The sequence below is a fragment of the Chiloscyllium plagiosum genome, unplaced genomic scaffold (assembly GCF_037043375.1).
Source record: "Chiloscyllium plagiosum isolate Xiang-an unplaced genomic scaffold, Cpla_swu_hap1 HiC_scaffold_27, whole genome shotgun sequence".
In the NCBI taxonomy this organism is placed as follows: domain Eukaryota; kingdom Metazoa; phylum Chordata; class Chondrichthyes; order Orectolobiformes; family Hemiscylliidae; genus Chiloscyllium; species Chiloscyllium plagiosum.
The window spans coordinates 71,839,839-71,854,505 of NW_028270165.1; the positions used below are offsets into that span (position 1 = coordinate 71,839,839).

The 14,667-nt window shown below is 45.4% G+C and overlaps 1 gene segment (V, D, J or C); it reads right to left on the reverse strand.

Annotated features, from left to right (window-relative positions):
- Positions 1–571: 571 nt before the first annotated feature.
- LOC148144563 (T cell receptor alpha variable 12-3-like) lies at positions 572–937 on the reverse strand. The segment is given in 1 exon segment: positions 572–937. A coding segment is annotated over 1 exon segment (366 nt).
- Between the last annotated feature and the right edge of the window lie 13,730 nt (positions 938–14,667).

The following is a 14,667-nucleotide window of genomic DNA, read 5'->3' on the forward strand; positions in this document are numbered from 1 at the left end:
GGGCATTACGGAGTATTCTCTCACACCCCTGACTTCTGCCATGCAGATGGTGACAGGCTTTGGGAAGTTAGGAAGTCTGTTACTGGCGGCAATGTTTAAGTCTCTGACCTGCTCTTGTCGCTACTGTTTATATTTGATGGGTCCAGATGAGTATTTGGTCAGCAAAACCTCCAGGATGTTGACAGTGGTGAATTGAATGATGCTAACAACATAGGTCCTTCAAATTTGCTTCAATTGTGCTTTATCCTGATCCTTAACCTCTGTGCATCATGCTCGTTATTTTTCACTTTCTTTCATTTCGTCATCATCAGTTTCTCACCATGCTGCCCTCTGCAAATATTATTACTGTACCCATCCGCTTTCCCGTTTCACCATTAATGTTTCTGATTTCTGCATATAGCCTTTCTTCAACTCCATCCGCATATTCAATTGTCATCACGTCTGACTATCTTTACATTTTGATGTTCCATACTTTCTCGTGTAATTTGCTCTCATTTCCCTTATCTCTGATTGTGGAGAAACACTGATCCTTCAAACTCAGCATAACGCAATTCCCGAAGCTATGCAAGTTTTAGTACAGTCTCAACCACTTGTGACACTGTGCCCTCTCTGCACAGAGGTAAGTGGCGGTGTCATTAAGTCTGGCGTCTTTCACAGTCAGGACACTGACTTTGTCGTCTGCACTGATCGAAGCGGTGATCCTCTCGGATGGGTTACCTTCCCTTTTCGCCATCATCAGATGCTGGGGTGGCTGATTCGGGAGCTGTCTGTACCAACGCACTGTGTTAAATGTAGTGACAAAAGAGCAATTCATTGACACAATTCCCACTTCAGTCACAACCATCCAGGGAGGAAGTTGCTTCAATTCGCCTTCTCCAGTCACCTCCTCGGAGATCAGAGTGGAAATCAGCAGGAGGACACTGCAAATTCGGAACATCATCTGATTGCAAGAACATTGGTGAAAGCAATTGTCCATGTAGTTTTGTTGAGGAACTGCAATTAATTATTATACTTATACAAGTAAATAACTAGAAAAGTGCACGGTTGACGACGAACTCACGTTTAACCTGGTGGAGTTGCTGAAGAATCTGAATTTTGGTGTGTGCTTCTGTATCAAGCCTCTCACACTGACAGTGGTTCACATTGTCTGGAAGTTCACCCCTGCTCCAGCCCTCATCTTCGATATTTATCATGGATTCGCACTGACATCTAGTGGTGTTGATAAGTAATTGCAATCTTCAAACTCTCACACCATTGCAGTTCACTGGATACTGCTCAAAACAACAGACGTGGCCTCCTTCTCCGTATAATACTGTGAACAGGTGAGACCCTGCATTTCAAATTCATGTGCAACGTCCACCGATTTCAGACTGCTTCGTAACCAAGTCTTTATTCCGCAACGAAATTTCCAATGAGTGAAACAGTGAAATCAAATGTTTTTGCTCCTGCACTGACTGAAACGATCCATTGTGACCGGAATTAGTTAACTTTACCGTGTCTCATTGCACACGTAACTGCTGTGTTTATATCAGATGCCCTGCAGTGTGTCAGATGTCGAGCATTGCCAGCAGCGCCCATACAAGGCAACTAAATATTCTAAAGAAAAAGGAAACGAATTGTTGAAAAGCCTCCTTCATTTTACTGGGAATGGTGGAAGAGCAGAGATTCATGTCAGCAGACCAACCAAATCCTGATTGAAGTGAATGTACCATAGATGACACAAAAGTAAACGAGAAGGCAAGTGGCCTTGATGATTCAAACAGCTCACAAGAAGACCACGTTAGAGACTGTCCCAGTGAGTGTGACTATATCGTACTCTGGCGAGATCTCAAGGAAATTTACAGCGCCAAGAAATGAACACTTTCTGAGTGCGGCAATACCAAATCATGAATTAAAGGAATCATTCGTCGCTATGCTGGCTCAACGGTTAGCACTCCTGTCTCCAAACACCAAAGAACCAGGTTCGATTTCAGCCTCAGGTGACAGTCTGCGTGAAATTTACAAGTTTTCCCTCTGTCTGCATGAGTTTCCTACATTTGCTCCGGAATTCTCCCACAGTCCAATAATGGATCAGACAGGAATATTAGCAACACGAGATGTCGGGTGAGGGTCGATCTGGTGTGATGACCAACTGAGATTGGGTGGGCCAAATGCCCCGCTGCCATACTGTGTGGACTATGCTTAGATTGTATAACTAATGATATTTTTACTTATTTATCCATTTGTGAGACGTGGCCATCCCTGGCTAGCCCGCATTTATTGCCCATTCCGAGTTGCCCTTGAGAAAGTGGCAATGAGTTGCCTTCTTGAACCACTGCAGTCAACCTGCTGTGGGTTGACCCACAATGCCACAGATTGAAATCCAAGATTTTTACACAGACCCATTGAAGGAATGGCAATATATTTTCAAGTCAGGATGGTGTCACGAAGGTGGTCATTTTTCTACAAGCTGTTCCTGTTCTCAACCTGTGTCCTTGGCTTTTTTTTTTCCAGAGTTTCTGTAAAACAGTCTGGGCTCCGAATCGACTTAATTGGTACAGAGATGAAAAGGATTTTGTGGTGTGGAGGGCGGGTGGTGGCCTTTTTGTTTATACGTAAACAAATAAGACTTTAGGCCAAAGCTTTAATGTTTCAGAAGTGGCCTGTATTATGAAAGGGTAATGGTCAGTCCAGGAAGCTGAATTCTTGGTGTTAGTCAGGTTCGCAGTAGTGGACTGTTTGGAAACAGGCTGCTAATCTCTCTTTCCTTCGCCCTTTTAACTTCGATCTGAAAACCTCTGTTTCATCTTACTCTATGTTGAAGGGGGTTGTATGTTGGGACTGTTGTGTATATTCTGAAAAGCATAATTAATTTAGTTTGGATAGACTGACTACGGTGGGTCATCCATATTCTCTTCTTTGTGATTCATTCCGTAATTTTGTGAAGACAGTTTTGCCTGTTTTAAAACCTGGTAGTCAACCTCGCTAACTTACTGCGTGTAAATTTCACTGGTCGCTTATCGAAGCACATTGTGAAGTTTTGGGTCTGGGCTGCCTGCTTAAGAATGTTTTGAGCGGACTGGCCTAGTCCAGAACAATGGTGAGTGGCTGAGACGGAATCTTTAAGGTGGCGGTGTTCCCATATGTCTGCTGATCCTTATCCTTGCAGGTGGAAGTGGTTGCAGGTTTGAAAAGTGCTATCTGAGGATCTTAGCTAAATGGTGGTGGAGGCGGTAGATGCTTGTGAATGTTGTGCCAATCAAACGGGCTGCTTTGTCCTGGATGGTGTCAAGAATCTCCAGATTATTTGCAGCTGCACTCATCCAGACAAGTGGGGAGTATTCCATCACACTACTGACTTGTGCCTTGTCGACGGTGGACAGGCTTTCAGGAGGCAGGAAGTATATGTTACTCGCTGCACTCATCCTAGTTTCTGCGTTGTGTCCAGTTGAGTTCTTATTCTTTGAAACCCGCACGAGGTAGACAGTGGGAGATTCGGTGAAGTTACATTGCATTAAAGGAAATTCCACTATTTTTCCTTCATGTCTCCTTCTACTGTGATTTGACCTGATCTTTCACATCATCCTTGTTATTTTTCTCTTTCTTCCATTTCTTCTTCAATCGTTTCTCATCGTTCTGCCCTCTGCAAGTATTATTAAAGTATCTCTCCACTTTTCCATTTCTCCATCACTCTTTCATGTTTGCCAACATATACTTCCTTCACCTCCATCCGCATCTCCAATTGTCTTCACTTTTGACCATCTTTAAATTAACCTGTTCCATACTTTCTGGTGTATTTTGCTCTCATTTCCATTATCTCAGATTTTGTCGCCCAGAATTAGTAACACTGATTATGCAAACTCACCATACCGGAACTCCCACTCTGTGCTGGTTTTAGTACACGCTCTCCATCAGTTTGTCACACTGTGCCTTCATTGCACAGAGGTAGATGGCAGTGTCATTAAGTCTGGCGTCTTTCACAGTCAAGGTGCTGAGTTTGTAATCTCCACTGATTGAAGCAGTGATCCTCTCGGGCTGATCATTTTCCCTTTTGGCCGTCACCAGGTGCTGGGGTGGCAGAAACGGGACCTGTCTGTACCAGTGTATTGCGCTCGACGAGGCGGCAATGGAGCAATTCATGGACACAATTCCCACTTCACTAACAACTATCCACAGAGGAAGTTGCATTACATCACCTTCTCCAGTCACATCCGTGGAAGTCAGAGCGGAAAACATCAGGAGGACTCTGCAAATTCGGAACATTATCAGATTGCAAGAACAGTGGCAGACACAATTGTCCACAAGTCTCTGTTTAGGAACTGGAGGCAATTGTTACATTTGCACAAGTAACTTTTGACGTCTATCGCAGACAAGCCTTCCTATTGGAGTTGCCGAAGAAGCTGAGTCTTGGTGTTTGTTTCTATAACAAGCCTCTGACACTGAAAGGTGCTCACTGTCTGGAAGGTCACTCCTCCTTCAGCCGACGGCGTCAATCCCAGATTCACACCGCCATCTAGTGGCAAGTACAAATAATTGCGACATTCACAGCCTCGCGCCAATTACACTTCACGCGATACTGCTCAATGAAAGCAGACATGTCCTCCTTCCCAGTAGAACACTGTGAGCAGCTGAGAATCTGCATTTCAATTTCATTTGCAGCATCCAAAGATTTCACACGATGTTCCTCCTGAATCGTAACCCAACCTTTAATCCTCAAGGCAATTTTTGTGAATGAAACAGTAGAATTGTATGTTGCTTTGCTGCATTTACTGGGAAGATATATTGTAATCACATTTATTTAATTTTACTTTATCTTATTGTAAATGTAACTCCTACATCTATATCAGATGCACTGCAGTTTGTCAAGTTAATGGCTCATGGCCACATTGTTCTGGACAGTTAGAGATAGATGTCAGCATTGCTCGTCACTCCCATGAAGGACTACCAAATGTTTCAAAAGGAAAAAACACAATATGGTAAAGCTTCCGTCATCTGAATGGGAATGGTGTAAGAGGAGAGATAGACATCAACGTGAGATGCAAATCCTGCTATGTTTACAGATGACACAAATATAAATGGGAAGGTAAGTGCTGATGATGATTCCAAGAGTCCACAAGAAGACGAGGTTACCACCTGCTCCAGTGAGTGTGACTAATGCATAATCTGATGAGATCTCTTTTAAATTTGCAGCACCAGAAAATGCACAATTTATGAGTTGAAGCAATACCAAATCATGAATCCCCAGGAAACATGCCAGAGACGATGTCATTGTGGCTCAGCGGTGAGGACTCCTGCCCGACAGCACCAAAGACCCTGGTTTGATTTCAGCCTCAGGTGACAGTCTGCACATTTTCCCCGTGTCCGCGTGAGTTTCGTGCGGGTGCTCTGGAATCCAGCCCCAGTCCAAACGTGGAAGGCGAGGTGAATTAGCCAGAGAAGATGCAGGAATAGTCTGGGTGTGAGGTTCTTCAGAGACACGATGGTTCCAATGGCCTGCTGCCGTACTGTAGGGATTCTATGGTTAGACTGTTAAGCCTGTTTTTTTAATTTGTTTGTGAGACGTGGGTGTCGCTGACTGGTCAGCATTTATTGCCCATTCCTCGGCCACGTTAAGGAGTTTGTAGCGAGCTGCCTTCTTGAACCCCTGCAGCACACGTGTTGTGTGTGGACACATAATGCCATTAGTGAGGGATTTCCTGGATTTTCACCGAGCAACAGCGAAGGAACGTCGATAGATTTCCAAGTGAAGATGATGAGTGGCATCGACGGGAACTTGAATGTGGTGGTGTTCCCATATATCGCCTGGCCCTTGTGGAAATGGTCGTGGGTGTGCAAGGTATTGGCTGAGAATCCTTGGAAAACCTCAGCAGTGAAACCTGCGGGTTGTGCACACTGAGTGTCAGCAGGGAAAGGGGTGGATGCCTTTGGATGCTGTGATAATCTAAAAGGCTGCTTTGCCTTGGTTGGTGTCAAGTTTCTTGAGTATTGTTGGGGTGCACTCATTCAGGCTGTTAGAGAGAATTCCATCACACTCCTAACTTGCGCCTTGTAAATGGTGGGCATTCTTGAGGGAATCAGGAAGTACGTTACTCTCCACTGTAATCCGAACCTCTGACCTGCTCTTGTACCCATTGTGTTTATGTGGTGAGTCCTGTTAAGTTATTTGTCATTAAATCCCCCAGAACGTTGACAGTGGGTATTCAGTGATGGTAACATTATTTCCAAAGAAAATCTATCATATTTTCTTCATGTTTCCTTTTATCGTGATTTAAGCTGACCTTTAAACTCTGCGCATCATGCTTGTTATTTTTCACTTACTTCCAGTTCTTCTTCAACAGGTTCCCAACATACTGCCCACTGCAAGCATTGTTGAACTATCTCTATACTTTCCTTTTTTCTCTATCATTTTTCTGATGTGCAAGTATACACTTCCTTCATCACCATCTGCATGTGTAATTGTCTTCACCGCTGACCATCTTTAACTTAAGCTGTTCCATGCTTTCTGGTGAATTTTGTTCTCATTTCTCATATCTCAGCTTTTGGGGCACAGAATTAGTAACACAGATACTGCAAAATCAACGTATTGGAACTCCCACTCCATGCAGGTTTTCGTACACGCCGTCCACCTGTTTGCGACACTGTGCCTTCATTGCACAGAGGTAGGTGGCGGTGTCATTAAGTCTGGTGTCTTTGACAGTCAGGGTACTGATTTTGTAATCTCCACTGATTGAAGCGGCGATCCTCTTAGGCTGATCATCGTCTCTTTTAGCCATCACCACAAGCTGGGGTGGCTGATTCGGGAGCTGTCTATACCAACGCACGTTGGTTGCTGTACTGGCGAAAGAGCAATTCATGGACACAATTCCCATTTCTCTAACAACTATCCAACGGGGAGAGTTACTTCACTTCGCCTTTTCCAGTCACCTCCGTGGCCATCAGAGTGGAAAACATCAGGAGGATTTTGCAAATTTGGAACATTATCAAATTGCAAGGACAGTGGTGAAAGCAATTTTCCACGGAGCTCTGGTGAGGAATCAGATACAAATGTTATTTTTATAAGAGTACACAACTGGAATAATGCATGCTTTACGTCTAACTCTGAACTGCCTTCCGGTTAAAGTTGCAGAAGAAGCTGAGCCTTGGTTTATGTTTCTGTCATAAGCTTCTCACATTGACAGTCGCTCACAATGTCTGGAAGATCACTCCTCCTCCAGCCCTCATTTTTAATATTGATCACAGATTCGCACTGCCCTCTAGTGGCCTGTACATGTAATTGCGACGTTCACTCATTACACTTCACAGGATTGTGCTCAATGAGAACAGGTCTGTCGTCCCTCCCGTGAAAACACTGTGAACAGGTGAGACTGTGCATTTCTCATTTATTCGCACCGTCCAACGATGTCAGAATGCCTTCCTCCTGCATTGCAACCAATGCTTTCTTCCACACAGCGATTACTCTCAGTGCAATGACAGAAATGCATTGAAATTGTCGATGTGTACTTTGAAACTGTGTGGTTGTTCAAACTGATCCGATGTGAGACGCCTTCTCATCGTTGGATTGTCAGCAGAACCAGGAAGATGGAGCTAATCATTATATTTTTTTATTTCAAAAATATACTTTATTCATAAAATAATTTTGGTGGTCTGTACAGTTGGTCATGCCATAGATACGTAAACAGTTATATGAGGAGATCAGAATTTATCATTTGTATATACAGGTCTGTACGTGTATCAAGCATATGTCCATATATTTAGCTGAGGCATCAGCAGAGCCCAAATGACTGCGTGGGCCGAACCTCGACAAACACCACTGCATTCCCCTCCAGAATTCCTCTGCATAGGCACATTCCTGAAGGAGGTGTGTGACAGTCTCGTCCCCCCTGCAGCCGCTTCGAGGGCAGCGTGCGGTGCGGCTGAGAGTCCGGGCATGCATAAAGGATCTCACCGGCAGAGCCCGTCTCACCACCAGACAAGCCATGTCTTGGTGCTCGTTGGAAAGTTCTGGCGATGAGGCATTAATTGAGGGTTCTTTCTGCTGCCTTCTGAATCAAACCAAACCACAGATATGACCTCTGCTCAGGGGTCCACAGTTCAGTCAGTGTGACTGCGAAGAGGGTGGAGGATGGATCGCTGATTACACGGAGTCTTCTTCATGAAGAGAATCCTCCTGCATTGCTGTGGATTCCAAACAACAGGTATGTTCTGTCTAGCAGAACTCCCCCAGTGGTGGCTGCATCAACATGACCTTCAGGAGCGTGAAGCAATGTGGAGAACTCCTGATGTTATTCTGGGGCCAAAGATAGGTGAGGCTCCACTCTGCTTCCTGTCCGCAGCATTATTGTTCACTCTCCTTGCACAGAAGGGCCAGAATGTGACAATCCATTTGCACAAGCCCTCACGTCCCAGAAGCAGATGGCCTGATCTTCCTGGGAAATGCACCTGCAGCTTCAAGGTGGCAGCACCGACGGAATGGACCCCTTTGGGATTTGGACCCAGCCATCTGCAGGTAAAAGTGACCCTCAACGTAGACGCCATTGGGTATATATTCCGCCCACACTCAGGCTTTGTGATTGAAGGGAAACAAGGCTACCTGACAGTCACAGTACAACCGAGCTTGGCCAGGACATGCTGGCGGTCTGTGCCATTTTGTTTCTGGTAGCTACCATGTGCAAATCCATGATGAAAGGCAGTATCACATTGATCTACCAGAGGAGGGGGAGCGGGAGCGCATTGGAAATTGGTATCTGTTGATTCTGTTGACGTCATCGCCAATTGGGTCAACGTGATCCACCCCGACCAACCCTGTGCTGTACCGAGCATGACAACTTAGAAGTCCCTCATGCTCCTCAGGGATGCAATCGCTTAAATGCAAGATATGGGGGTGGATATCTGCCTCATCAGCCCGGACCAGGAGAAGGCCTACGATGGGATGGATATCACACACCTACGTGCGAGATATGCTCTCCAGAAACAGTTTTGGGGAAGGAACCTACAGCTCGATCTGACTGCTCTACGCCAACATCATTAGCACAGTCTCAATCGATGGGTGCGAATTAGAAAGTTTCCTGATCCAAGTCGGGTGTCAGGCTGGGCTATCCCCGCTCTCCTGACTTGTTTGTGTGTCGTGTAGAGTCTTTGCTGTGTCCGTCAGGAAGAATGTTAGCATGAGAGGGGTAACTATTCCATGCAGCGGAGTCCAGCAGCTCAAAGCCTCCCTTGGATGACGTTTTGCTTCAATTCTCCTCGGGAGCCAAGGTAAATCAAGGCAAGAGTGGATGCCATGGTCTTTGGGAACTGGGCCGACTGATCATTCATCCCCTTCACCGTCAGGACAGATAACCAGAAGGTGCACGGGATATTGTTCAGAGCATGCGCAAAATGTTGAGAGGAGCGCATCACCAAAAGGAAGCAGAAATGGAGCTTTTGGGAGCACCGCTCCCTCTCCATTGTGGGTAAAAACCTGGTCATCAGGGGTGAGGTATTCTCTCTGTTGTTGGACATGGTGCAGGTCTGGCCCATTCCCCGAACCTGTGCTGTTTCAGTCACCAGAGCTATTTTCCACTTCATCTGGAAGCCTAAAGCAGTCTGGGTCTGGAGGGATCACATGTACAAAACGCTGGATAAGGAAGGGATATAACTTAGCCAGCGTTGCCCTCACCCTGAGAGCCACCTTTGTGTGTGGCTGGATCAAGCTGTGCGTGGATGCTCGCTCCATAAACACCAAGTGTCACTGTGCACCGAGGTTTTACCTGCCAACAGTGTTGTGATCGATGGGCCTGCCCTCGCTTCTATAGAATTCTCCAAGTCGTCGGAGCATCCCGTGTTGTCACCTACCCTGCCATCAATAAACTTGCAAATCGAAACACCTTTGATCACCAGTCTATCAGGAAGTGGTCAGCACATAGCATCCTGGAGACCCTGAGTCAAAGGTGGATCCTGTCGGGTGGCTCCCTGAGCAGACTTTCAAGTAATTTGGCAAAATGCCTCATCACCAGAACTTTCTAACAATCACCAAAACATCACAAGTCGTCTGGTGGTGAGAAGGACACTAACTGTCAGATCCACATTGCACACCCGGTCAGCCTGCACCACCGCACGCTGCCTTTGTAGAGGGTATTTACTGTTATACATCTCCTTTTGGAATCTGCCTTTGCAAAGCAAGTCTGGAGGAAGTTGCAATGGTTTGTGCCAAGATTCGCCCCGAGCTGCTCCATGACGCAGGGACACACACGGAGGACCGTCAGGTCAGCGAACAAAGCTCTTTGTTCTGCCCCGAAACTTGTTGGTCTTCCAGAACAAGGAATTGCCCCCGACTGAGTATTGCAGACTGACACATCCTTAACATGGTAAGGGATGCACTGAAGCTTGAGGCAGCTGCCGCCGAGGTGCACTGGAGAAAGACCACTGTCTGAGCTCTTTCTGCTGAAGGTAAATGGGGGTCTGTTCTGTTATTGGAGACTACTCATGACCTAAGAATGAGTAAACGTTAGTATTGTACGAGTAAGACAAGTGTTTTATTGATAGATTCAAAGATTTTTTTTCGTGTTTGTTACTTGATGTGCAACTGTATAGAACTGAATTGTTTTTGTTATAATGCATACAGACAGAGATTTTGAATGAATGAAGAATATTTTGAAATATAAAAAATGTTTATTTCTTTCTGTTATGAACAACTGGAAGAGCGACATTGACAGCTCGTTACAGTGAATCACTCTGTTAGGATCTGTCAGAAATCACTCCACTCTGCCTCTCACATACACACACACACACACACACACACACACACACACACACTCACACACACTCACACACACACACACACAAACACACTCACACACACACACACACTCACACACACACACACACACACACACACACACACTCACACACACACACACACTCACACACACACTCACACACACACACACTCACACACACAATCACACACACACACACTCACACACACACACTCACACACACACACAATCACACACACACACACACTCACACACACACACAATCACACACACACACACACTCACACACACACACACACACACACACACACACACAATCACACACACACAATCACACACACACACACTCACACACAATCACACACACACACACACTCACTCACACACACACACACACTCACACACACACTCACACACACACACACACACACAGTTCATTCATCTCCTTCTGCTAAAGAATGTAATGGATTCTTTATGTTGGTGTCTGTAAGGACGTGGAATCTGAAGTTTGGAGCAGAAATGGAGTCATGGCTAGTGTGGAAACTGGAAGGGTGTAGGATATGAGGAACAGAATCAGGCCATTTGGCCCATCATCGAATCTGTCCTGCCATTTGATCACGTTACGCAAACCCATTATTCTGCCTTCTCACTGTAACCCTCGATTCCCTTATTAACCAAGAAGCTATCTATTTCTGTCTAAAATACACTCGATGAGTTGGTCTCCACTACTTCTGCAGCGATGAGTTCCACAGATTCTCCACCCTCTGGCTGAAGAAATTCCTCCTCATTTCAGTTCTAAAAGGGTCACGCTATTCAGTCTTGTCGGTATTCTGGAAGTTTCAATCAGATTCCCCACCCTTCTAAACTCTATCGAGTACAATCCAGAGACTTCAACCACCTCTCATATGACATGCTACTTGGAAACTTCCTCTGAACCCCGTCCAGGGCCAGCACACCCTTCCTTAGAGATCGGGCTAAAAGATGCTCACAACATTCCAAATGCTGTCCGACTAGAGCCTTATACAGCCTCAATCATGCATCCCCTTCCTCTTGCATTCTGGTGCTCTCAAAATGAATGCCAATATTTAATTTGCCTTTCTAAATGCGAACTCGTACAATCATACAGCACTGAAACAGGGCCTTCAGTCCAACCCAACTGTGCAGTACAGACATCCCAATCTGATCGAGTCTCCCTTAGGTACGTGCTCAGCTGCATATGTGTGCCAGTCTGTGGGTACGCGCACCTCTGTGCATATTATATCTGTGTGCTTGTATGTGTGTGTCTTTATGTTTCTGTCTGTGTTTCTGCCTGTGTGCGTTCATCTGTGTATGCTTGTGTTTCTACGTGTATCTGTCATCGTGCGTTTCTGTCTGTGTATTCATTTCTGCGCTTAGTTGGAGAAATGTGGGTGCAGGTTGGATGAATTATCTCCCTGTTGCTCTCGTCGGCTCAAAACAAATGACATAATGTCACCACCTGCTGGAGGATCGACGCTACTGCACAAGTGACGCATGTTTAATCAGGAATTTTTACGAGGGCTCCTGGTGGGAATTTAACGTGGGTTACTTTTGGGGGGAGCGGAGCTAAAACTAAGGTTCATGGATGAAAAGTAAGGAGGCATAATTTAAAACAGAGATGAGAGAAAGCGATTCAAGGGCAGCCAAATACATGGCATATTGTTGACTCTGCTGCAGGGGGAGGGAGAAAGAGGTATAGAGATACTATAGTTGCAGTGGATTCTATCGTAAGGGAATAGATGGGCACTTTTGTGGCTGAAAACAGGAGTCCAGAATGGTGTGCTGTCTGCCTGGTTTTGGGATGCTCCATGTCTCAGAGCAGTTGCAGGGCATTCTGGTGGAGGAGGGCAAATAGCCAGTAATCGCAGTACACCTTGGTACGGACGACATAGGAAAAAGCAAGGATGTGATCCCAAAAGCAGAGTATAGAGAACTAGGAAAAAAACTGGAAATGCTGTACCTCGAAGGTACTTATCTCAGGATTGCTATCAGTGAAATGACCCAGTCACGATAGAAGAGCAGGATATATGCGATGAACACTTGGCTAAAAGGATGGTGTGAGGGGGGTGTATCAGATTCGTAGGACATTAGGACCGATTCTGTGGCAGGTAGGACCTGTTCAAACTGAACTGGTTGCACCTGGGCAGGTCCGGGACTGATTCCTTGGGGGTGGACTCAGTTAGACGCCTTGAGGAGGATTTAAACTCGTGTGGTAGGGGAATGAGCGCCAGAGGAGTACAGCAGCAGATGGACAAAGTAAGGGAGATGGGGAAACCATGGCAAAAATGACTAACAACAAGAGCAGTCAAGGTAACCCTGCTGAAAAGAGCAGCGGAGGTAGTCTGAAATCTATATGCTTCAATGTCAGAGATATAATGGGAAGGAATAAGGCCTGTCAGAGACGAAAGTGGGATGTTGTATGTGGAGATCACAAAGGTGCCAAACGAATATTTCACATCTGTTTTCAGTCAGGAACAGGAGAATATTGTGGTGAAGTCTGAGACACGGGTTATTAGTCTTGGAAGGATGGACGTTAGTAAGGAGGAGGTGTTATCAATTACAAAAGGTGTGAAAGCAGATAAGTCCCCAAGGCCTGATGGGATCTTTCCGATAATTCTCTGGGAGGCTTGGAGGAGATGGTGGTGCCTTTGGTCTTGATCTTTGAGTCGTCATTGTCTACAGGTTTAGTGCCAGAGGACTGGAGGGTTGCAAATGTTGTATCCTTGTTCAACAAGGGCAGTAGACATGGCACAGGTAATTATAGACCAGTGAGCCTTATGTCTGTTTTTGGGAAAACGTTTGGAAAGGATTATAAGAGATAGGATTTATAATCATCTAGCAAGCAACAATTTGATTGGAAACAGTCAACATGAATTCATCATGGTATCACACAAACCCCATTGAGTTTTTTGAGAAGTGGACCAAGCATGTGGATGAGGGTAGGGCAGTTGATGTGGTGTACATGGACTTAAGTAAAGCCTTTGGTATGTTTCCGCATATAGGCTTTTGGATAAAACGTGGAGGCATGGAATTGAAGGTGATTTAGCAGTTTGAATGAGAAACTGGCTTCCCGTACGAAGCCAACGAGATGTGATTAATGGAAAGTAATCAGGCTGGAGTCCGATTACTAGTGGTGCGCTACAAGGTTCTGTTTGGGATCATTGCTGTTTTTCATTTTTTAATAAACGACTTCGACACAGCTACAGTTGAATGAGTCAGTAAGTTGGCAGATGATACTAAAGTCAGTGGAGTGGTGAACAGTGTGGAAGAATGTCGCTGATTGTAGGGAGATTTGGATTAACAACAGAATTTGCCTGAAAGGTGGCAAATGGAGTTCAGTGCAGATAAACGTGAGGTAATGGGAAGAATAGCAGGAAGGCAGAATACTGGGTCAAATGGAAGATTTTTGGTAGCGTGGATATGCAGAGGAATCTTGGTGTCCATTTACATAGATCCCGGAAAGTTGTAACCCAGGTTGATAGTACTGTTAAGAAAGCATACGTTGTGTTTGGTTTCATTTGTAGTGGGATTGAGTTCCGGAGCCGTGATGTCATGCTGCAACTGCACAAAATGCTAGTGCAGCCTCACTTGGGGTATTGTGTGCAGTTCTGGTCGCCCCATTTCAGGAAGGATGTGGAAGCATTGGAAAAGGTGCAGAGGAGATTTACCCAGGATATTGTCTGGTCTGGAGTGAAGGTCTTATGAGGAAAGGCTGAGGGTCTTGGGTCTGTTCTCATTGGAGAGAAGAAGGCTAAGAGGGAATTTATGAGAGACATACAATACGATCATAGGATTAGATAGGGTTGACAATAAAAGTATTTTTCTGAGGATGATGACGTCTGCTTGTACGTGGCAGTATAGCGGCAAACTGAGGGATGATAGATTTAAGACAGATGTCAGAGGCAGGTTGTTC